This window comes from Nuphar pumila, chromosome 10 (assembly GCF_984573655.1).
Source record: "Nuphar pumila chromosome 10, dmNupPumi1.hap1.1, whole genome shotgun sequence".
Classification (NCBI taxonomy): domain Eukaryota; kingdom Viridiplantae; phylum Streptophyta; class Magnoliopsida; order Nymphaeales; family Nymphaeaceae; genus Nuphar; species Nuphar pumila.
The window spans coordinates 83399106-83424603 of NC_143258.1; the positions used below are offsets into that span (position 1 = coordinate 83399106).

At 36.9% G+C, this 25498-nt stretch overlaps 1 protein-coding gene across 1 annotated transcript in view; it reads right to left on the reverse strand.

Moving 5' to 3' along the window:
* Nucleotides 1–25498, reverse strand: part of LOC149827097 (phosphatidylinositol 3-kinase, root isoform) — a 56548-nt gene that overhangs the window by 17741 nt on the left and 13309 nt on the right. The window contains exons 6-15 of the mRNA XM_090019168.1: nt 13130–13308; nt 11434–11581; nt 10919–11014; nt 9369–9504; nt 8136–8257; nt 7797–7991; nt 7463–7633; nt 2529–2666; nt 2142–2296; nt 1902–2045 (exon numbers count right to left, since the gene is read on the reverse strand). Of these exons, the coding sequence (XP_089875294.1) occupies nt 1902–2045; nt 2142–2296; nt 2529–2666; nt 7463–7633; nt 7797–7991; nt 8136–8257; nt 9369–9504; nt 10919–11014; nt 11434–11581; nt 13130–13308 (1484 nt within the window). The remainder of the gene's footprint in view (nt 1–1901; nt 2046–2141; nt 2297–2528; nt 2667–7462; nt 7634–7796; nt 7992–8135; nt 8258–9368; nt 9505–10918; nt 11015–11433; nt 11582–13129; nt 13309–25498) is intronic.

Here is a 25498-nt window from a genome sequence, read left to right on the forward strand (position 1 = left end):
CATTCCGGTCTTATATGTCCGGGTTCCTTACAATGATGACAAATAATTTTTCCTTTGTATCCTCCTCCATTGTGTCCTTCTCCATTGAACTTCTTCTCAAAGTGAGGTGGTTTATATGTTTTCACAAAATTTCTGGGCCTTGCCATGGCAAGGACCTCATCATTAGACTTGTGCATTCCAAGTCTTGTCTCTTCTTGACAAATTTGAGCAAGGGCCTCACTTATAGAAGGAGAAGTGGTCCTATGAAGTAAGGAAGATCTTGCTCAAATTCCGGTCGAAGGCCATAAAGAAAGGAGAAAAGATTTTCTCTTTCGATTTGGGTCCTTCTCATATCAATAGCCGAACCTTCCCATTTTTGTTCCAACATGGCTAATTCATCCCAAATAGGAGATAAGATACCGTAAAAATCTCTTACACTCTTATCTCCTTGTTTTGAATTACGTACCTTATCTTGGAGATAATAAAGTCTAGCCATATCCTTTTGGATAAAAGTACTTCTTAGAAAGCTCCATGCGTCACATGCCTTCTTAAATTTGATGATATTGGTGGCGATCTTGAACTCCATGGTATTCATAAACCATGAGAGTATTTGTGCATTGCTTGCCTCCCAATCTTCCAATTTATTTTGGAATTCTTCCAAGGCTTTTTCTTTTTCTTCTTCGGACAAGGCTTTGACTTGATCTCTTTCTCTTCTAGTCAATTTGAGTTGTGGTTCACTAGTAGAACCACTAACAAAACCCCACAATTTTTTTCCTTTGATATGATTCTCCATAGCCGTCGCCCACATCAAGTAGTTGTTTTCATCGAGTTTGTAGGTGATGACGGTGGCGAACTCTATTTCTCCCATAATGAATACTTGAGTTTAAACTAGAGGAGATAGGGAATGATCAATGATCAAAGAACACTTCCTTTACGAGATTCTCCTTCTTTCAAGAACCTCGCTCTGATACCATGTAATGAGACAAGGTACAATGGAACAATAGGGAAACAAACACAATGCCAACAAAGGGCTTTAATAAACTCACTTAAAGTTGGTCACTAATGGACCAAATACAATCTCAAAAGAGATAAAAATACCAAACAGCACAAGAGGCATACAAGCCTATAAGATGGGAAAAACTCTAGAGAAAACCCTTAAATGCTTCTAAAAGCATTGAGGAATAACAAGGGAGTGAGACTCTATTTATAGAGCCTCACTCCAACACATGGGAGGCAGTCCAGCTCTTTGGACTGCCTTCCAACAGTCATTATTATGACTGTTGGGTGGCAATCCAACGTCTAGTTGAACTGCTGCCCAACAGTCATATTTTGACTGTTGTGCACAACAGTCATAAATATGACCGTTGTGCCTAAGCTGTATGGTAGTTTATTTATTATAATGTTAAATTACATTTCAGTCCCTAGTGGACTGTACTATATGATAAAAGACAAAAATACCCTTATCGGGTATTTGGATACAATTTTATTTTTAACAATGTGCATATGAGTATTTATATTTAAAATTCTTAATCTAAAGCAGTAAAGCATAAATATGATTATCATCCTAAGTGAAAATCCTTGAACCGTAATTCTAGATCATTAAGATTAAAAACATTAAATAATAAATCCAACCTGAAAATTGAAATGCAATGTAACAAACAACAAATTTTAAAGGAAAAGCATATAGAAAAATACAAAATAAACAATCAAATCCATAAAAGAAATAAATAAAGTTAAAGACATAGTCTTGATTGTGTTCATGAAGTGTCATGGTGTGTCTGATTTTATGTCCGCTGCAGTGCTGTGTCAACATGGAATACATGCTAAAATGAAGTATTTGAATGACAAAGATCTAACTATAGAACTTCAGATGAATTTAGCTTATAACCAAATTTCAGATAGAGGTACATGAAAATTTTTACCTTTCAGCACCACCCATGGCTTCCACCATTTCTTTGCAAAGTTTCATAGGTGGTGGAAAAGGTTTGGGATCCCTGCCAAGAATAAAACCAAAATCAACATGAAAAAGGCGTCCGTCATCTCTGAGAAGAAGATTGTCCAGATGCCTGCAAGAAATGCAGAGAAGTTTCGCTAGTACCAAATAGCTAATCAAATATGAAAATTGAAGGCATTAACAACAAGAAAGTGGAAGTGATTGCTACCTGTCACCAACGCCCAAAATATATGTAATGACAGAGTACCCAGCACAACTCTTTATAAAAGTTTCAAGACATGTTGCAGTTATTCCAAATGGTCCATCTTCATCAGGATGAAACTTTTGAAGGTAGCTCACAATGCTACGGTGCTCCGACAAAATCTGAAAATAACTCAGATTTACATCCCATCTCACAAAGTAATGGATAGCATAAACCACATTCAAGAAGATGCTATTAATCACTGAATATCTAGAAGCTGATGGAAAAAGTAACTTCCTAAAAAGTTAAAACTTTTAGACAACAATTACAAGAACAAATTTGATGTATCATTCACGATAAATCACTAAGCAAGTCCTTCCTAGATATACAAATAACATATAATCAAAGTTGTACCTGTGCAAGGGAACTAGATGGTATAAACTCTAACATTCCTTCATCTGGTCCTGTTGCAAGTACTCTATACGGAGTCAAGTGTAAGTCAAGATTCTCCAATTTAAGAAGTCGATCCATAAGAGAGACCATTTGAACAACCTATAAAACAAGACAAACAGTAAACATACATCTTGTGAGTGAAAAGGTAGAACTAACATAATTGGAACAACAATAGGTAACCAATCTTCCATAAATTCAAAAAGATTTCATGATTTTGTAATGAAACAAAAAGAATACAAGGAGTGTCTCTAAGGGCTACAAGAATGCACAAATACAAAAGGGTCATTTATGGGCCAAATACAATCTTCTCTCAAAGGAGATACACAAACACAAACAAAGGGCCACTTATGGGCCTAATACAATCTCACAAAGGAGATACACAAACACAATCAACTATAGAGCAACAAGGTAAAAAATATATGTCGATTATGATAAATATGCTTAGAAAAACATAAAATGTACATGGAAAAATCTCTCCTTTTTATAGAGAAAAAAGGAGACCAAGGGGCTAGTCCGTTGGGACTAGCCCAACGGCTAGTTAGGCTGTCCCAACAGCTATAAAATACAGAAAATAAAACAAAAAAATAAAAAACAATAAATTTACCCATCCTAATGGCCAAGGAATTGTGTATTTTTAGGTGATTCTCTGATGTCTTGAAAATGTAAAAAGCAACAAAAAGTATCGTTATCATCTGTTGAAGCTATCGTGTGATGATTACCACAACATCAGAGATTGTATAGCTAAGAAGTCTGCTTGAGGACATGGGGGTTCATTTGCAGACATCCTCTCGACTCTATTGTGACAACAAAAGTGTCATATAGCTGGTAGCCATATAGTGACAATCCATCTAAACACATTGAGATGGATTGTCACTATATACGTGAAGAATTTTTAAAGAAGATCATCACCTTGCCCTATGTCACTTTTGAATATCAATTGGCTGACTTCTTCATCAAGGCATTACCGTCACCGAGGTTTCACTTTCTTCTAGACAAGCTTTCAGTATTTAGAGTGTAAGTTTGAAGGGAAGTGTTATACGTGTGTGTTAACATATATATATATATATATATATATATATATATATATATATATATATATATATATATATATATATAGCTTACCGTTGCCTTGTAACCATAACCTTGATCTTCTTAAAACGGAAAGCTTATCAGTTTTATTTTCTCAAAGTTTTGGTCCTTGGAGTGTAATAACCACAATTTTTTTTCATTTAAAATTTTAATGTTTTAGGCGTAATATAGGCTGATTTGGGCACGGATCCAAGTTTCGGATCTAGAACCCATACTTAAGTGATACCCCTAATACATATAAACCTATTAAATATCAATATACGTAAATAAGAAAATAAATAATATATATATATATCATTAGGTGGGGTTTGGACCCAACTATGGGTCCACACCTTTAAATAAGACCCGGATCCAACACATTGTTGGATCCCGAGTGCGGGTCGCGGTTCGGACCCGGACCCGGCCCACACCCTGTAAAACGAAAATAGTAGGGGATTAAAAAGGGGGCAACCCGATAGGCAAAAGAAAGGGGAAAACCCCTCCCCCGATATATCGGGTGTTAGAGGGTTCAGTTGAACCCTAACACGTAAGGAGATGGGGAGGTGGGGGAGCACACCGTAGCCGCCGGGAAGGTAGGGTTCCCTTCCTTTTCGGGTGGCCACTCTCCTACAAAGGGGGAACCCCTCTCTCTCTTCTACATCTCGTCCCACCCTCTCTCGGCCTTCATCCTCGGGTTTGCGTGAGCGGCAACAGTGCACCGACGTCGGCAACCTCCTTCCCGCAACCATAGCTGCCCAAACGCCGGTCAAGGTAGGGTTTCTGTGAATTTTTTTTCAGGTTAATCATGGGCTTGGTGGGGTGTGGGTTGTCTAAAACCCAAATCGGTTGATTTGAAGGGGGGTTTCCCTTTGAGCCCTGAAATCGGGGGGGGGGGTTGATGTCGGCTGTTATTCAGCCCCGAAAATCACACAGGAGCACCTACCTAAAAAGGGGGGGTTCGTGTAATAAAATGAGGGGACTTCGAATGGGATAAAATTTTTGCTGAGTCCTGTTAGGGGATTCTCGAATCTCTAAATAGTTATACATGTTCTTTGTTGTTCAAGGGGTAGCTTTCGATTTCCTGCAGTATGGGTCATGGTTGGGTACACTGCTGGTACCCAAACAAATATGACGATTGTGTGGGTGTAGGATATATGAATTTCTGTTAACTTTTGAGTTTGATTTCATGTTAAATTGATAGTGTTGAATCATTTTTTTTGGTTTGTTTAGTTGACTGTTACTCTATCAGGATATTGATGAGTGGTATGCCTGTTAACAATTAGGATTTGGTAGGTTGATATTGTTTGCTGATGTGACTAAAAGTATTATAGGTAGTCTGTTCCCAAATATGTTTTCATACCATTTGACAGTTAAGTGATTTCACTGACTGTTAGCAAATCTGGTTAGTTGTCGATGACTATTACACATTAATTTCATATATCAAACTCTGCTTATCCTTTTGAGATGATTCTGGTTCTGCTTATACCTTATATTAACATGTTATGTCTTCCAATCCCTAAAGATTAAGGTAATGTTTCACAGGTTACTATTAAGAATTTTGTTTGTACCACCATTAAGGGTTCTATCTTGCAAATAACCTGTGGTATAAATACATTTATTATAACTGAATATAGTATACTAATTCTTAAACACGTAGATTCGTATGTAACCAGGTCACACACCACTTACACACTTAAATACGGGACTAATTCTAGTATAAGTGTTGTTTTGGTTCTTCGTGCACTTTGTTATCAACTGAAGGGTTGCAATTTCGACTTCATAAAGACCTGAAATTTGAATGCAAAATACTTGGAATCTCACGAATCAGTTCTGTGCATATTTTTGAAGATTTCATGAATTGGTTTTGGTGCAACTTTCCTTAAGTATTATATGAAAGGTTGATGCGAGGCCTGCCTAGGACCTGTGCACATTAATTTGGTTAACTTATGTTAGGTGGATACTGAAATATGTTGTTTAATAGGCTGTAGCATATGAAGAGTAGCCTTAACTGAGTAGAATATTATTTTGAAAAGATTACTTGTAATGGTTGCCTATACACTGTTTTGCTTTATCCCAACTTTCTGATTATGGCAAATTTGCATGCGGAATTGTGATGACTAACAGGCCCAACTACTGTAGCTGGATTGTGTCCTTAATCAGTCTAAAACTTGCACCTGTTGGAGGAAAACGTGCAGACTTATTTCTTGCACATGTTAGGTTTAGAATTGGTAGACTCTAGATAGGTTGTATGGGTCCTAGATCCGAAATACGGGTCCTAGGCCCATTCGCACATTTCGCATTATTTTATAAAGGGAAATACAAAAAAAATCCGATTATTACATCCCTACCCCCTTAAAAGAATTCCGTCCTCGAAATTAAACCGGCTACAAAAGTATGGGTGGTACGGAAAACAAATATATCACGAGCCTAGAGGTCGGTAACCAAAAAGATACCTTCGATCAAAACAGTCTCATCCTTCTGCGTAGAGGTTGTAACCGCATAAACTCTCCCGTTGGTCTTTCGTTGGCCTTGTTGTTGCTGACGTCTCTTCTGTTGTTGTTGTTATAGTTGTTGTTGTCCTCCCTGAGCTGTTGGCGGGTTTGGACAGTAGGGAGCGATGTGCCCTGGCTGCTGGCACCGGTAGCAAACTCCCTTGAACATCGGACAAAAACCCTGAGGATGACTTTCATTACATCTACGACACATTGATTGGGCTTTTCCCTGTTGCTGCCTCTACTGAGGTTGTCCCTGATGCGCACCCTGCTGACGTCCCTCTTGGGTTCGCTGCCTCTTGCCACAATATGGGCATTTCCAACACTTTTTTTGCAAATCCAACCATGTGGATGTGCTTGGCATGATGAATTTGCTAGGAATCAACCATTTGATCATGTATTTTTGATGAAAAATACGATTTTTGAATGTTTGAATATCTATGAAGAATATGAGCCATTGATTTTAAATCTTTAAAAAAATCTCATTTATGCATCAAAATCGGATGATTCAAGAGGATGTTCTTATAAACCAAGCATGTAGATCACATCCGCACGGTCAGATTCAAGAGAAGAGAATAAAAAATTCATGAAAATTGTGATTCACACATTAGTTCTCATATTCTAGTGACTATATATATATATATATATATATATATATATATATATATATATATATATATATATATATATGCTTTTATGTGTGTAATAAGAAATGTCCATCAAGAGCATTTCTGTTATTTTCAGAATTGTAATAGGGACTGCCCATTAGGGGCAGATAGGTAAATTTATTGTTTTTTATTTAATGTTTTATTTTCTGTATTTTATAGAGGTTGGGACAGCCCAACTAGCTGTTGGACTAGCCCCTTGGTCTCCTTTCTGCTCTATAAAAAGGAGAGATTTCCCCATGTATATTTTATGCTTTTCTAAGCATATTTATCATAATCAAACATATTATATATATGTATATATGTGTGAATACGTTAACATATTTATCCAAACAAAAAGAGAAAAAGCTGACATGGGATGGAACTTCATTCTGGAATTTGGAATACTCACAGCACATGAAATTTCTTTTGAGCGAAAAATCAGCTTTTATTAAATAATGGAAAGAAATAATACGATGTGACAAGTTGCCAGTAAGTTTAAACCCTATAGTAACAACACCATAATGCCCATACACCTCGAAGATGGCACCAATTCTACAACAGCCAATCCAGTCTAACTCGTTTCTGTCCCACTAGAAGAGACAGTTCACAGTTACCATTTAAAGCGTATTTTACATGCATAAGTAAACTAGAAAAGTAAGGCCCAAATTTCACAAAGTCATGTTACTACCAATTGGTCTTGTCGTAAATCATCTCCCTTTTTGAATATCATTTTGCAATTTCCACCACTTGCTGCACGAAATGTGAGACGCAATGGATTCAAAGAGCTTTTGAAAATGGATGATTCTGATGGTACAATCCCAGTAATCAGTATATGTGGTGCCAGAGGTGATCTTATCGGCTGGAAAAATAAAAATAATGAGTGCAAAGTCAGTGAATCTCTGGAAGACAAAAGAAAAATGGCAAAATTTCGGCCTGTATATAGGATTCCACTTTCTGCAGAATTATTAACTAAATGAAGTGTCTCCTAACCAGAAATTTAATTTGACAGAAAATAAAGGTACCTCCTCAAAGTAGGTGAGTTCACTCAAGAGGCCAGAAAGCAGCTGCCTCAGTTTTTCAATTTTCTTCTGGGTTCCACCACGTACATTTCTAACATCCCGCATTATCGAGCCTAACTGAGCAATAAGCTCTGTTTGACGCACCAAACTCTGCCACAGCTTAAAGCCATCTTCATCCCCATTCGCACTTGCTGCTAACTGTTCAGACAAAATGATTGCTTACAATGTGACTTACAATTTCACATGTTTTCAGAGTACCAAGATGACAACAGAAAAAAGTAGAGAGGATAATCTAAGTTGCAAAACATGAGAAAATTTGAAGAAAATCTGACAAGGTCATACTTTCATCATATTGTCTTCTAGGATCTCATAGGTACAGTAAAAACGTTTTGCATATGCTGGATCATGAAATTCTACAGCCACATACCACCGCAGGAAACTGGCCAACTCAATGTTGGATAAAGCTGTCAAATTTCACAATATAATATCATGAGATTTAAAATATGATAACAAACAAGCATAGTCATCATTCTATCTTCAACAAAGTTTTTATGCAGCCAAAATAGATAGAAATTGATTAAGTAATTATGTCACAGGGACTCGGCAAACTGGGTGCCGCACCCGCATCGACGCGATGCGGGTGCGCGTGCGGGTGCGGCAACCGGTGTGGTCAACCTGACCCTGGGTGCGTTGACCGCACCCAGGGTCATTTATGTCCAATTTTTGGACTATATATATATATATATATATATATATATATATTTATCTATTTATTTATATTTTTGCCGCACCCGCACCCACACCCATGTGACATAGTTAAGTAATTATTCATACAGTAAGAATGTCCTAAAAACCTGAGGTTTTTTATAGTAGTTTAATCTTTGAAATGCTCACGCCATGCATGGTATCAGGTATGTAGTAGGCAACAATAATTGATGACCTTTCAATATTGGATGTCCAATGTAAAAGCAAAACCATATTCATAAAATATTTTTCTTGCTTCTTTTACCATGGAATGCTTATGAAGATGGATGCAAGAAGTTCATAACTAGAAACTTCATTGTTGGCCAATTTCTCCACATTGGAGAAACGAAGCACATAATAAGAACAGAAAATCAAAAAATAATTTCTTACATTAACTAAAAAATTGAATGGAGAAGAAAACATTTTGAAGGCATCAGCCACAAGGTCAAATTGATCCAATTCCAACACCATGGTTATTTCAACAACTCCATGGTGACTAAAGAGACTTGTATGACAAGGTGAAGCCAGATGCTTTTAAGAACAACAAAAATGGAACCAATCTCAACCCAGCATGTCATAAACTATTTAAACTATGATGGTTTTATTATATAAGGTTATCCACATAATTCAAGCACTAGCAAAATCAGGTCTACATTCTACAACTACTTTTCTAGTTGAAACATTGATAGCATATAAGTACTATCAGTATGGAACAAACTTCCAACATGTTGCACACAAACACAAACTGATAGAATAAATGTACAAAAATCACACGAAAATGGAAGAACATGGTAACTGAAGTTTTTGCAGAAACAGATACTTGTCACCCACATCGTTGCACAAGGAAAATTGATAGGCAAGATTTATCTGATCGTTCAAACCGAAGCGCCTGCACAAGTTGAAGCAAGTAACATTGAAGTTCTTCATCATCAGCTCTTTCAAGAATGCTTACTGCATAAGCACGGACCTGTTGAAAAAGATTCAAATATCTTCAAACCAAGACAAAAATTAAATCTATCACACTCAATTTTATATGTGCGTGTGTTTTGTTCATTTTGAGAAGAACAAAAAAAGATATATCAAACCTCTTATAGAAAAGATATACTACTTTGGTACAGTAATGAACATGCATGAGGTCAAGGTACATGATAGGTAGAACAATCCATATTGTGTCAATTGTCAGCTGTCAAGACTCGAGCATACTATGACGGGATTCACTACTTTGTACTGTACTCATTCCATCACAAGTATTACTATATTTTTTATTATAACAATATTATCACAAGATCATCTTAAAATGATATTAAAGGTGTTTATCAGGAGCATCCTTGGTTAAATGTCTGCAGCACACTCACTCCATCAGTCTTAAAGATGATATTAAAAGTGTTTTATCATGATATTTTAAATAAATCACATTATAATAACTAAAATATCTACCTCAATATTGCCCTATCTCATAAATTTCTTTGCAGAACAATGCAAGATGATTTTTTTTCTTTTGTTGGACAAGCCAGCAAAGGAGACCCGCAAACAAAAATGAGTAACATGGCAACAGAGCATCCCCAAGGCTGTAACTCTTACCCATTCGTTTGTCCCTGTATATGGGAACAAGAAAGCAAAAGGAAGCCCCTCCCTGAGTTGGGTCTATTGCTTTTTGAAAGAGAACAAGCTCAAGCTTCACAAAAGTGATTGTGCAGTTTAATGTTGAATGTGGAACACTTTCCTGTAGATGTGGGCAATGGGCCGGGCAGCCCAGGACCTGGCTCGGTCCATCCCGCCATGGGGTGGGCCTGGCACTTTAAATTCAGCCTGGGCTTGGCCCAAACCGGGCCCGAATATATATATATATATATATATATATATATATATATATATATATATATATATATATATATATATATATATATGTGTGTGTGTGTGTGTGAGTGTGAGAGAGAGAGAGTTTTTATGTACATATATAAATAAAATATATATATTTTTACATATATAAATAATATATATTTTATAATATATATTATGATTATACATATATATTATATTTATATATATTCATCCCAGCCCGATTAGGCCCACGGGCATAATGGGCAGGCCATGGGCCGGGGGTTTCCCAATGGGCCAGCCCAAATCAGGCTTTTGGCCCAGCCCCGTTGCCCACCCCTACTATCCTGTTTATGAATTTTAAACCCAAATGGATACCAATAACAGCATCAATCAGAATTTTTTTTCAGATAGTTTTTCGAAAGACCTATCATTGTTATTAGAATATATGGGCAGATTCCAGGTTCACTCGTTCATCATTCTCAAAGGCATCAACTACATAGTTTACTTAGAGAGAGGGGACAAACTAGGGAACTGAGTTTCAGGAGAATATCTCAACTTACTTCTTCACTCTCAAATACAGATGATAAAAGCTCCAAAGCATCAGCTGTGTCAATTGGTTCCCACCTTCCCATCAACTCCACAGCCTGTTTTGCTTCCTGTAATTTAAGTACATGTCAAGCTGTTAGCATATACAAGTATATTGTGCAAATATTTTGGCAGTAAAGAAAAACTATTAGCAAGGCCTGCAAAGACAAATAACAGGACAGGACCACCCTAAGTTTTTGGACATTGCCGATTTGCACCCTCTTCCCCACACCTATGTGACATAGGCACAGAGAATTTTCTAGATATGCTGATCTTAAAAATGTTAAACTATTTCACTTGAATCCATTTACTGCACCGTTCCCCAAACAAAGTTGCATATGCAAGACATAAGTTTCATCTAAAAACCAAAAGTCACAAGGAAAATTAATTCAAAATAGTGAAAGCAGACCAAATATGTGGCACAATACATTAAGAAGAATGGAGAAATCTAAATCCTACTATTCATCAATGAAGGTACACATATCCTGACCTGAACATCACTCCACTCAACACATCGTAGAAACTTAGTGAGGGCTTTTTTCTCTGACATCAAGGAAAAACGAAACTTCCAAAGTAATTGTCTTTCATCTCCACTAAGGGTTCGTGTTGGAGGATACTTGAGTATTCTTTGTATCGACCTAAATCAATTAATAGAGTTAGAAAATTTCTGCATGCATATACGCTCAGACAAAGATGCATCATGCACATAGATGTATCTCGTATGCATAGAGAGAGAAAATCAACAAATGAATAACTTTGCAATATATAATTCTGCATGAGAAAATCATCCTTCGCAAAGTAAAAAAGAAAATCATAATTTCCAAAGTTACCCTTCAAGTTGATGCTAGATATTAAACAGTAAAATTTCCAGATCACAAAGTATTGCAAGGAATACCTCCCTACCGTGTGAATGTTTTCACTGTTTCCAGAATCCTCATTGTTTACTCTTTCCATTTTTCATTTTCTGCCAACTATTTTAGCTTTTCTATAAGGTCCCACAGCTCACCCCCATGAACCATAGAGACCTCATGACCAATTCCTGTTAACAGCACTGACCAGTCCTAATTCTCCTTCTGCTTGACCAGGGAAACACCTCTTCCTCAATGAAGGAAAAAGGTGCAACTATGACTGTCATTCTCACCATCTCCAAACCAAAGTTAATTATCATTGACATACAAGTAAATCCCAAAAAGCTTGAGATTAGCCTTTTTCCTGTAATGACCATTGACCATGTCATCATAAGGCACCAGAGACTCATATCACACTCAAGCATGCGTCCAGGCACCTCATTGCATATTGACATTAACAACATTGAACAGTCACCAATCCCATTATTTTGAGCAAAAGAAACACTTCTTTTGATCTAGGTCTTCTGCACCTCTGAAACAGACAGTAATACTCAAAAGAAAACAGAAGTCTAAGCCTCATTAAGCCTGAGATAACTCTTTCAAAACCACACTGGCGGAAGCTTGAGCTGAACCGTGCAGAAGAAATATCCAAGAAAGGGCACCCACCTCCCTTTGATCCAGTAGCATGGAAGTAGAGTTTTTCATCCTTAAAATCCTTCCAAACTTGCCCGAAAGGAATTCCAGAATCTGAAGTGTCTGCATTAATCAAACACCCTGTTTGGTTACTGGCAAAAGCCGCTTCACTTCTTGCAATCCCCTACATTTCTATGTAACACTTGCTAATGAAGTAACTAGGCTACTGTTTCAATAAGGGACCATGACAGGAAAAGCTATCCATAACTGTTTAATCATGGAAGTAAAAAAGTCAATAAAGAATTTCACGAGAAAATGAGTTTCAAAGGTAACAAATTGCAAGCTAGTGCCCATCTCAAAAAGGTATAAAAAGAAGCACCCAACCCATCCAGTTGATGGTATGAACAGAGACTACACAAGACTCGTTGGATTTGCCAATCAGCTCACAAATCTCATGATTATCTATGCAAGTAATTCAAAATCAATGATAGAATCTTTCCTACGGTAGTCAAGGAAAATACAATTTGACTTGCAGAAAATTAATATCAAGTAATTTGTGCTGCTAAAACATTTATATTATAAAACATCCATCAGAATAAATAGATAACAAGACACTGAGACTGCCAAAAATTAATAAGCACAGTCAAGAAAAGAAACCATCATATGCTTCAAGTCCAATATGAAGACAACAAAAATCACTCTTACCTTCTTTCATTAGAACTCGGTTTGAGATCCTTGTCAATAATGCCACGAGTCAAGCTTCTCGCTAACTTGAGTTGCTTGTGCTCAGAAGGATTTATCCTTCCAACTTCAGGATCCCACACTATAACAAGTTCATTTGTTGAAGAAACAGGTGATGGAGAAAAAAGATTTGCTCCAGTTTCCTACATAATTGAAATATGGATCTTAGCAGCACTCAGTAGCAGAAAAAAATATCTTCCCAGTCAAACAATGTGAATACTCGACATTACAAGCTCAAACTAAAGGAGAAATAAAGGAAAGAAAATAAATTGGGATTTATTGTTAGAGAAACATGTTGCATACTTGAGCAATAACACTGAAAGCCTTCACCTGCCTTGTTTAAGTTACAGGTGAATGGGGAGAAAAATACTCAAGAAAAAGACACATCTCTAAGCCAATCAAGAAAGGAATCTGAGCCACTGAAAACACACAATGAAAGCTGAAGGACGCAGAAATGTTGCACAACATTGCTTACTATTTTCAGAAAAACTAATCTGGTACCATAATGCAAAGACAACCATGTGGTCAACACCAAAAGATTCACCAAGGAAAACTATTACTTCTTTGAGAATATAATATGCATTCGATTTTTATTTCCCTCTTCTCTGACATAAATGTGCCAAGAATGTTTTGTACAAACAACAAACAAAAATGTTAAGTCGTCTGCATTTAACACAAAATATCCACATGAGAGTGACAATTCAATGATGTCCATGGAAAGATAATGGCTGTCAAATTGCTAGAATTGCAGTCTCATCTAAAGAATTGCGAACTCAAATTTCATCCTAGACAATAAAAAAGAACGCATGAAGTTTAAAATTAAACCTCATATTTCCCTTAAATTTCCCTGAGGTTTGGGGAGTGCCAGAAAACCTTGCTATGGTTTTCACTTTGTTTTCATAACGCCTAAAGGTCTGACTTGGGTTGATCATTGACCATGGTTTGCCTTTTCAAATTACTTACAACCTTTCTAGCATCAATAAATTAAAAAACAATCAGCAAGCTATGTCACACGGACTCGGCTAAGGAGGTGCCGCACCCGAGTCGACACGCCCCGACACGGGTGCGGACTCAGGTGCGGCTTCGGACTCGGCCCGGACTCGGTCAACGCCGAGTCGGACTCGGTCAACGAGTCTAGGCCGAGTCCGTCCACATTTTGGACTCGATCAACTTTGACCGAGTCCAAAAATGTCCCTAAAAAACCATTTTTTTATATTTTTTATTTAAAAAAATATATATAAAAAGAGTGACAGTGCTGCAGTCACAGACTGTGACTGTGCTGCAGTCACAGACTGTGCACAGTCTGTGCAGTGTGCACAGTCTGTGACTGTGTGACTGTGCACAGTCACAGTGCTGTGGACTGTGCACAGTTACAGTGCTGTGGACTGTGCACAGTCACAGTCTGTCACACGGACTGTGCTGTGGCATTTTAAAAATAAAATAAAATTATATATATATATATATATATTTTTTTTTTTTTGCCGAGTCCCCGTGTCCAAAATTTTTAAAATTGTGCCGCACCCGTGTCGCACCCGCACCCGCACCTGCACCCGCACCCATGTGACATAGTCAGCAAGCAATAAAAATGGCACCAAAGAGTAAAATGGAAAACACAAGCCTCGATCACCTTGTCTCCATTCAAGTCATTTGGTGGAAAGTAAGTCTTGAGTATTTGAAAGTTGAAACCAAGGCATAAACCAAAAGGATGCAATTGGCATTTCTGAAACCTGAAGGGAGCATAAGGAATTAACTTGAAGGGTGGGGTAAAAATTAAATTTCAAATGTATCAAGCATCACTATTATTAAACTTTCTCACATTCTGTTGATCATCAAGTTTTTCAAATGGACAAAAGTTTGAAGAAACATTGATTATCGAAAAAGAGTTTGAGGAATGATTAGTCAATGGAGATCATAGAGAGAAAAGCAGCAATAAGCATAAATTCTACAATTACAAAAATACTGCCTAGAATAAACTCGAATAATCCCTGATGAGATAATTTAGCCACAAACAGACTAGATAAAGAACAATCCAATCCATATTCTTCCAGTTCCATAATTGTCCTTGGGTAGAAACTTTGCAGGGAACCACATGGCCATGAAGGCTCTCATCAACTTCTATGTTTGACAAAATCTATTATAACTGGATTAATTGTTTGTTATCAACATTAAACAGCAATACGGCAACCACGCAGTGCACCCACTCTGTAGGCTTATACATGTTTTGTCATTCAGTGGTTGTAATACATGCATCTTATTTTATGAACTAATACATGGATCAAGAAAGAAAAACTGAATGACAATCAAGCTTGAATGCTTGACTTGCTCAAGCTGGAAAGAGGATGATTATTGGAATTTCTTTGTTTTTTCTCCCAGTTTTGTGTAAAGAGAAAACAGTTAAAGAAGGGAGCTATTCAAAACCCCAACTTACCCTTCAATAAAGGCGCCTCCATGCTAACATACATTGAGTTATTTGTTAACAATAACATTCACGTTTTAGTACATGCCAAATATAAAAATACTATGCCCAAGATCAGATTAAATTGAGCTTCTGGTTTCCCAAGCCGTCAACAACTTCCATGGAACCAAATGTATGAATAGTTTGAGGAAAAATATGAAAAATTTAAGGAAAACAAAAACAGAAAAAGATGCATTGAGCGCACATCAAGATACCTTTGTCAGCCATGATATGTTTCATTCCGAGAGTCGGATCACAGAAAAAACATAGAACACAAGAAACATCACTTACACCTATATTAGGTAGCACATACCTTTAAGATGAGGAAATGGGTCGACATCTAAGTCACACGGACTCGGCTAGGGAGGCACAGCACCCTAGTCGACACGCCCCGACACGGGTGCGGACACGGATGCGGCTTAGGACACGGCCCAGACTTGGTCAACGAATCGAGGCCGAGTACGTCCTCGTTTTAGACTCAGTCAATGTTGACCGAGTCCAAAAATGTCTATTTTTAGGGCAAAAAACAAAAAAAAGATGTTTTTATATATTTTTTAAATATATATATATAGCATGAGTCTCAAACATAAATTCCAGGAAAAAAAAAATTCTGGGGGGCGCTGTCCCCCTACGGCCCCCCTTTCTGCAAGGGCAAAAGTACAATTTGCAAAGTCTCTAAAAACACTCATGCTGGTGCCAAACTTTATGCACACACTGGATATATATATATATATATATATATATATATATATATATATATATATATATATATATATATAGTCGTGTGCCCGTGTCCAAAATTTTTGAAATTACGCCGCACCCGTGTCGCACCCGTACCTGCACCTGCACCCATGTGACATAGGTTTGTTAAATTATGTAATCAATCATTTAATGTGATATATATATTTTATATATATAAGGTAATATATATATTAATATATATGTATATGTATCTACTTATATATATAAAATATATATTTCTAATTGTTTAGCCATAGGGGTAGTTTAGTCTTTTTACATATTCTTTTTTGGAATATGTTTTGTAATTCTTTTTCTTTTTTATTATTTATTTTTGTTTCTTTTTGTAAAAGGTGGAAAGTACCTTGGAGGGGCCCACCATCTAGTCGTTGGGCCCCTTCCAACGGTCACATTTGTGACCGTTGGAGGGGCTCCAACGGCTAGAGGTGGAGCCTCTCCAAGGACTCCACCTCCTCTATTTAACGGGGCTCTCCTCTTGTGTATTCTCATGCTTTTGGGATTATAGCCCAAGCTCGTTCTAGTGAAGCTTATGACTTTTGGGTTTGTAATGAAGTGGATTGAATCGGATACACATGCAAGATTTTACTTGATTGAATCACGAAACCACCCACACAAGGGTCTACAAACTTGTTATTGCATAGAAGCACTCAAGAATGAGTTAGGAATACAAGGCCACAAGAGGCCAATTTATAATACAATGGAGCCAATGGGGTGCAACCTATGTCACACGGACTCGGCTCCAAGGTCGCCGCACCCGCGTCGACACGCACCGACACGGGTGCGGCTCGGACTCGGTCAACCCGACCCTGGGTGTGGTCAACGTACCCAGGGTCATTTTGGTCCATTTTTTGGATTTTTTTTTTAAATTTTTTTTTTTAAATTTTCTGGGCTACAGCTGTAAGGAAAAAAACCCATCACAACTAAAAAACCTGTACACTTTCAAGTTTTAAGTACAGAATGGGCACAACTCAAGTTTTTGTGGTTTTTTCTTATATAAAGAAAGTGAATTATTACAGTGTATGAAGAAAGTGCCCAAAAGTGAATTATTCCTGTATGAAGAAAGTGTACAGAATGCCTTCACAACTCATCACTTGTCCCCTAATGGGCACAACTTTGACCGAGTCTTATATATATATATATATATATATATAGCCGAGTCCCCGTGTCCAAAAATTTTGAAATTGCGCCGCACAAGTGTCGCACCCGCACCCGCACCCATGTGACATAGGGTGCAACTCAATATGGCTGTAGAGGCCAATTTATAATACAATGGAGCCAATGGGGTGCAACTCAATATGGCTGTTGGGGCTGCACTCAACAGTCATAAATATAGTTGTTGGGGCAGCTCCAACAGTTATATGGAGTTGTCCCATCATAAATATAGCTGTTGGGGCAGCTCCAACAGCTATATGGAGTTGTCCCATCAAATCTGAAAAAGACAAAAAGGTAAAAAAAAAAAAGACAAAAATAAATATATGGAATAAAATGCAGAAATGTCAGTCCCTAATGGGCTGACACCTATTACAGAGAAAAAACTGAAATACCCCTAATGGGTAGTTCAGTTAACAATAAACACATATATACATATACATGTATATATACATATATATACACGTATATGTATATCTTAACACCCCCCTCAAACTCATGGTGCAACAACCGAGAGTTTGTCAAGTAGGAAGTGAAATCTGGGTGAAGGAAGTGCTTTGGTGAAGAAGTCTGCGAGTTGATACTCTGATGGAACATAAGGCAGTGTGATAGTCTTCCGCAGAAATTCTTCCCGAACATAGTGACAATCCATTTCAATGTGTTTTGTCCTCTCATGAAACGTATGATTGCTCGCGATATATACAACACTCTTGTTGTCACAACATAATTTGGAAGGTTCTGTGGTGTGAATTTCCAAATCCTCTAGTAGTTGTCGCAACTATACTAACTCAGATGTAGTCGTTGCCATGGTGCGATACTCAGCTTCAGTTGAGGAGAGAGACACATTTTGTTGCTTCTTGCATCGCCATGAGATTAGGGAGTCACCTACAAAAACACACAAACCAGTAGTTGAGCGTCTATCATTCGCATTCCCTCCCCAGTCAGAATCTGAGTATACAATGACTTCTAATGAAGAAGAAGATGATAAAAACAATCCATGACTTATTGAATTCTTAATATATCTAATAATTCTCATTAGAGCACTCATATGTACTATAGTGGGAGCATGCTGAAATTAACTAGTAGAGTGAATAGCATGAGAGATATCAGGACGAGTAATAGAAAGGTAGGACAAAGCTCCAATCATTTGTCTGTATGGGGTTGGATCTAGCAGAGGTTCTCCAACATCCTTCTTCATTTTTGTATTTATGACCTCTAGAGTGTCAACCCGTTTAGTTTGTGACAAAAAATAATCACGAGGTGAGCAAGTTACTTCAATTCTAAGGAAATACCGTAAAAAGTCAAGATTTGTCATATCAAAATTGTCTTTAAACACATCTTTGATATGGTTTACTCTCTGCTTATCACCTCCTGTGATTATCATATCATCTACGTAAAGCAACAGTATAACCATCCCTGCATTGGAAGACTTAATAAACAATGCAGTGTCAGTAAAACAAGTTTTAAAATGCAGTTAAGTCATCAGATTACTAAATCTATCATACCAAGCTTTGGGAGCTTGTTTTAACTCATACAAGGCTTTTCGTAGACGAAGAGTTTTCCCATGTGCTAAATTCAAACCTGGTGGAGGATCCATGAAGACCTCATCATCCAGATTATCATTTAAAAAGGCATTTTTCACATCCATTTGAAAAATTGGTCATTTTTGGATTGATGCTATAGAGATGAGAGTGCTGACAGTCGTCATTCAAGCAACTGGGGCAAAGGTCTCATCATAGTTAATTCCATATTTTTGACTGTATCCCTTAGCTACTAGTCTAGCTTTATATCTTTCCAATGTCTCATCCCATTTGGTTTTGATTTTGTAAACCCATCTACATCCTATAGTTTTCCTTCCTTTAGGTAATGTTTGAATTTCCCAAGTTTTTGCCTTTTCTAATGCTTCTAATTCATCGTTCATGACTTTAACCCATTCTTGATGATTTTTAACTTCATAGTAGGATGATGGTTCAAAATATAAGTGTATGGCCATTAAGCATGCTCGGTATCTTGGTTCAAAGGAATCATAGGATACAAATCTACTAGGGGCTTTTGAAATTCTTACCGATTTTCTAATATTAGCATAATCAATATCTTGATTTTGAGAATATCTTTCTAAAGCACATGGTGGGTGCCCTTCGATCCGCCTAGTATATGTTTGTATGTTACTATGGGATGGGTCGATATTGTTAAGATTGTTGTCTATATTTTCACTTGCATCATGAGAGTCAGAGTCTTCATGTTCACTTTCATGCTCATTATGAAGATTTTCATACCCTTCATGTTCATTGATGAGATAAAAAAGAAACGAATAATCATAGTTTTCTTGGGTTTTTTGCTTGCTAAAACCATCTTCATTTTCAAGAAATGTAACATTTCGTGAAACATATAATTTGTCCCTTTCCTTGTCATAACATCTATATCCCTTTTGATTTTCGGCATAGCCCAAAAAAACACAAGGGATTGCTTTTGGGGAAAGTTTGTCGTTCTTATAAGTAAGAACAAAACACTTACATCCAAAGACTCAATCTTTTATAATCGGGGGGGATTTTAAGCAATTTTTCAATAGGAGATATATTTTCAATAGCTTTTGAGGGCATTCTATTTATCAAATAAACTGCCGTAAGAGCAGCTTTGGCCCAAAACATTTTTGGAACATTTTTTTATACAAGAAGTGTTATAGTGGTCTCAACAATATGTCTATACTTTCTTTCAGCTAGTCCATTTTGTTGAGGAGTGTAAGGGCAAGATTTTTGATGAATGATGCCATTTGAATCAAGAAAATTTTTAAATTCTTTTGATACAAATTCCCCCCAGAATCGGATCTAAAAATTTGAATATTGGTTTTGAATTGAGTCTTTACGTAATAGAAAAATCTTTTAAAACAATCAAGTACTTCTGACTTTTGCTTAAGAAAAAAGATCCAAGAATGTCTACTATAATCATCTACAAATATAACATAGTAAGATACCTGCCTTTAGATTTAACTGGAGCCGGTCCCCATACATCCGAATGTACTAACTCAAATGAATTTTTCGATATAAATTGTCTTTGCCCAAAGGGTAAAGCTTTCATTTTGCCAAGAGTGCAATCTTCACAAACCAAATTCTTTTCTTTATAACAAGTAAGAAATGAAAACAAGTGTAATTTGGTCACACTAGGATGTCCTAGTCTTTTGTGTCAATTTTCTATATCTTTCTTTTTCACAAAATTACAAAAAGATTGTTTTGATAACTCAAGATTGTCCATTACATAGAGATCTCCTCTTCTATGGCCTTGCCCAATCGGTTTTCCGGACTGGAGATCCTGTATTAAACAATCATTAGAAGAAAATAAAACTTTACAACCATGATCCGTAATTTGTGAAACCGATAAAAGGTTCAAATTTAATTTTGGCACAAACCTAATATTTGGTATGTGAAAGTTTGGTTGTTTTTTAAAGATTCCAAGACTTTTGATTTTTAAGGATGTTTCGTCGGTGGTTGAAACATAAGAATCATTTGAGTTAGAATGACATTCGGATAATATTGACTCATTTGGAGTCATATGAAAAGAAGCACCGGAGTCCAAGATCCAAGAAGTCTTACCAGGGTCACCACTTGTGGATACGGCCGCCCCCGAAAAGGAAGAAACTTGAGTTTTGAACACTGGTTGTAGCGCCTCCATTAATTGAACTAAAGATAGGGAGCCAATGCATTTGGAGTTGTCAACATCATTCCTTTCCACCAAAGCAACTCTCTTATCATCTCAGTGATCTTCTTTCTTTCTTTTTGGACAAAACGGCTTGATGTGTCCCGATTCATAACAATGATAGCATATGCTTTTGCCACCTTTTTTGTCATTCCTCTCATAATTGTTAGGATTTTTCTCATTCTCATTTTCACAAAGTGAGGAGGTTTATAACTCCTAGTATGATTACCGGGCTTTGACATAGCAAGCACGGTTTCTTCATCCTTTGAAGTGGATGGCTTCTTCAATCTATTTTCTTCCATAGTCAATTTTTCAAGAGTTTCGACTATGGATGGCACACCTCCTCTATGAAGGAGAGCCGATTTAGTTCCCTCAAATTCAGGCCTAAGCCCAATCACAAATTGGTAGAAATGTTCCGTTTTAATTTGATTTTCACGAAGTTCTACATCTTGAGGACAATGCCATTTTGGAGAGAATTCATCCTAAAGGAGAGAAAGTGCATTGTAATATTCTCTAATACTCATTTCTCCTTGGGTCATGGTTCTCACCTTGTTTTGGACATTGCATATGTGTGCAATATCTTTAAGACTATATATGTCTTTAAGATATTTCCATGCATCACTAGCGCAATCAAATTTCGCTAAGCTAAAACATTTGTGGATGTCCACACTATTATGAGTCATCCAATTATTTTGGAGTGGCCCATCCTCCACTCTTTCCATTTTTTCTCGTAATCGGAAACAACTTTACCCATTTCCTCTCCTTGAAGAGCAACCTCTTTCCCATTCTCATTTTTCGTAAGAATGAGCTTGGGTTCTCTTTCGGTACCGTCCACCAAACCCCATAATCCCTTTTCCCATATTTTGTGTTTAACTATGGATGCCCACATCACATAGTTTGTATCGTTTAAGTGTACGGGAATGGAGACCATTACCACTCTTTCATTCTCCATTTCCTTACAAGGCTAAGAGAAAGGGTAGAGAATGAAGAAAAAAGAAAAAAAGAGTGAAATAAGAGCACTTATTTGAGAGATGACATACTTCCCGATGCAACAATCCTCGATTTGTTGTATCCCCTAAGAGTACGATTCTCCTCTTGATATTGTCACGAACTTTCTTCAAAAAACTTGCCTTTGGACAACCAAAGCTCTGATACCATGTAATGAAGTGGATTGAATCTAATACACATGCAAGAACACACTTTCAATCAAGTTAAAATACTTGATTGAATCACGAAACCACCCACACAAGGGTCTACAAACTTGTTATTGCATAGAAGCATTTAAGAATGAGTTAGGAATACAAAGCCACAAGAGGCCAATTTATAATACAATGGAGCCAATGAGGTGCAACTCAATATGGCTGTTGGGGCTGCACTCAACAGTCACAAATATAGTTGTTGGGGCAGCTCCAAGAGCTATATGGAGTTGTCCCATCATAAATACAGTTGTTGGGGCAGCTCCAACAGCTATATGGAGTTGTCTCATCAAATTTGAAAAAGACAAAAAGGTAAAAAAAGAAAAAGACAAAAATAAATACATGAAATAAAATGCAGAAATGTCAGCCCCTAATGGGTTGACACCTATTACAGAGAAAAGACTGAAATACCCCTAATGGGTATTTCAGTTAACAATAAACATATATATACATATACATGTATATATATACACGTATATGTATATTTTAACAGGGTTCGCATTTGCGCATTTATGAGTTTGTATTATGCTCTTTGTGCACAAGTGTTCTTGTTATGCGTGTGTGCTCACATTTATTTCCAAGAATATTGTTCTTGGTATCTTGTTGGAAATACTTTTACATGGTATCAGAGCAACGTTGGTGATAAAGGATCGTGGATTTATTTGTTCGAGTGCCTTGAAAAGCGTGTCTTCTGATATTTGAAGATTAAAGTAGTGGAGCTTGCTTCTCAAATATTTTGGAAGAATCTTGTGCAAGTAAGAGCTTAAAAACTTGTTGGTGCGTATTTCTCCCTCCTTCTTTACTCCTTAACGGGTGAAAAAGAGTTTCATTTTGCTCTCGGCTTTAAGCTAAATGGATCCAACTATCATGTTTGGGCCGAGAACATGGAGGCTCACATAAAGGGGAAAGGTCTATGGGATTATGTGCAAGGCACAATCCCTGAACCGGAACAAAAAATTACCATTGTTAATGGTGTGAAATCAAAATTCTCGATGGAGAAGAAAGAACCAAAGCTCTTAAAGAATATTCAAAAAAGCATGAGGAATGGGAAATGAGGAATTTTAAAATCCTCTCTTGGATTTTTTCCTCCGTAGAAACAAGAATCAATGCAAATATCATCAAGTTCAAAAAGGTCTCTCAAGCTTGGGAATATCTTGAGAAGATGTCCATGTCTAGGGATTTATCCCATAAATATTATCTTCAAAAGAGGGCGCTAACGCTTCAACAAGGGAAAATGTCTATAAGAGAGTATTTTGCCGAGCTTTCTTCTATTTGGTACGAGTTTGCTATGCTCGAACAAAAATGGAGTGGAGAATCAATAGAGCTTCGCCACAAACAATTGGAAGAAGATAGGTTCTTCAATTTTTTAAATGGGCTTAGGCCCGAATTTGAGCAAATCCGGTCTTCCCTTTTATCCTCTTTCACTTCCCCTTCTCTTGAAGATATAATTACTAAACTTAGTGGGGAAGAGACTCGCATGAGAATTAGCAAGAACCATCCAAGTTTTCTTGCTACTCCTCACATTGAAGAACATGAAGGTGCTAATGTTGTATCAAGACCGGAGAGTAATTTAAAGACCTACAAGCCTCCTCACTTCAAGAATCAAAACTCAAGTGGTCAAAGAGTGAAGAAGGACTATAGCAAGCTTACATGTTTTGTAAAGAACCGGGGCACATTAAACCTATATGTCCTAAATTGAAGAAAATTCTTGCTATGGCCATGACATCTCAACCGGAGGAACGACCATCAACATCAAATGGTCTCTTTCTCTTCATTAAATTGTAGAAGCTTTGCAACCTTTCCTCAAGGGAGGAACTTCCGAAGCCGCTATGTCTACCTCTTCTCCTTCCGGTAAGATATCTTGGCTTTTAGATTCCGACGCATCTTTTCATATGACCCCAAGTGTTTGTTCCCTTTCCGAATTTTCAAAAAATCCACTTCCATCTTTTGTCTCAACGGCGGATGGAACACCTCTTAAAATTAAATGAATAAGAAATTATGAAAAACAAGATTTTTTTATCCCCAAAATCCGTCTTATACCTAAACTAAATTTAAATTTACTTTCGGTCCCTCAACTCTCGGATCATGGTTGCGATGTAAAATTCACTTCTGATAAATGATGGATTCAGGATCGCCAGTCTGAGAGATTGATTGGGGAAGGCTCTAGGAGAGGTGACCTCTACTACATTGACTTTCTTTAAGTTCCCAGGAATCAATTTTGTAATGTTGTTCAAAACAAAGATATTCATGTATGGCATAAGAGACTTCAACTTCCATCAATTTTGTAATCAATTTTATAATTGTTAAAATCTCTTATTTGCCTTTTGTTAAACATCTTTGTAAAAGAGATTTTGTTTGCAATGATTGTATTTTTGGGAAAATGAAAAGTCTACCTTTTTCTCAAAGATCCATGTTTTCAACAAAACCCTTTGAAATTGTTCATTCCGATGTATAGGGTCCCGCTCCTGTGATATCTAAAGGAGGATTCTCGTATTATGTTATTTTCGTAGATGATTACACTAGGTTTTGATGGATATACTTTCTTAAACATAAACATGAAGTTTTTTCAACATTTAAAACTTTTCATATGATGATTTTAAATCAATTTAATGGAAGTTTAAAAATTCTTAAGTCTAACTCTGGTGGTGAATACCTTTCAAATGAATTCAAGAGTTATCTTGAAAGTTATGGTATTCTCCATCAGAAATCTTGTCCAAAAACCCCACAACAAAATGGGTTAGCCGAACGGAAGCATAGGCATATTATAGAAACAACTAGAACCTTGCTTATTTCGCAAAATATTTCAAAGAAACTCTGGATTGAGGCCGCTCTTACCTCAGTATATCTCATAAATAGACTTCCATCAAAAAATTTAAGTAAAATTTCTTCTTTTGAAAAGTTATATGAAAAAAAACCTGATTATAGCAGGTTAAGGGTGTTTGGATGTAAGTGCTTTATCCTTACAGATAGAAATGATAAGCTTTCTCCAAAGGCCATCCCTTGTGCCTTTCTTGGGTATTCAGAAACCCATAAGGGTTTTCGGTGTTATGACATTAAAAATGACAAACTGTATGTTTCCAGAAA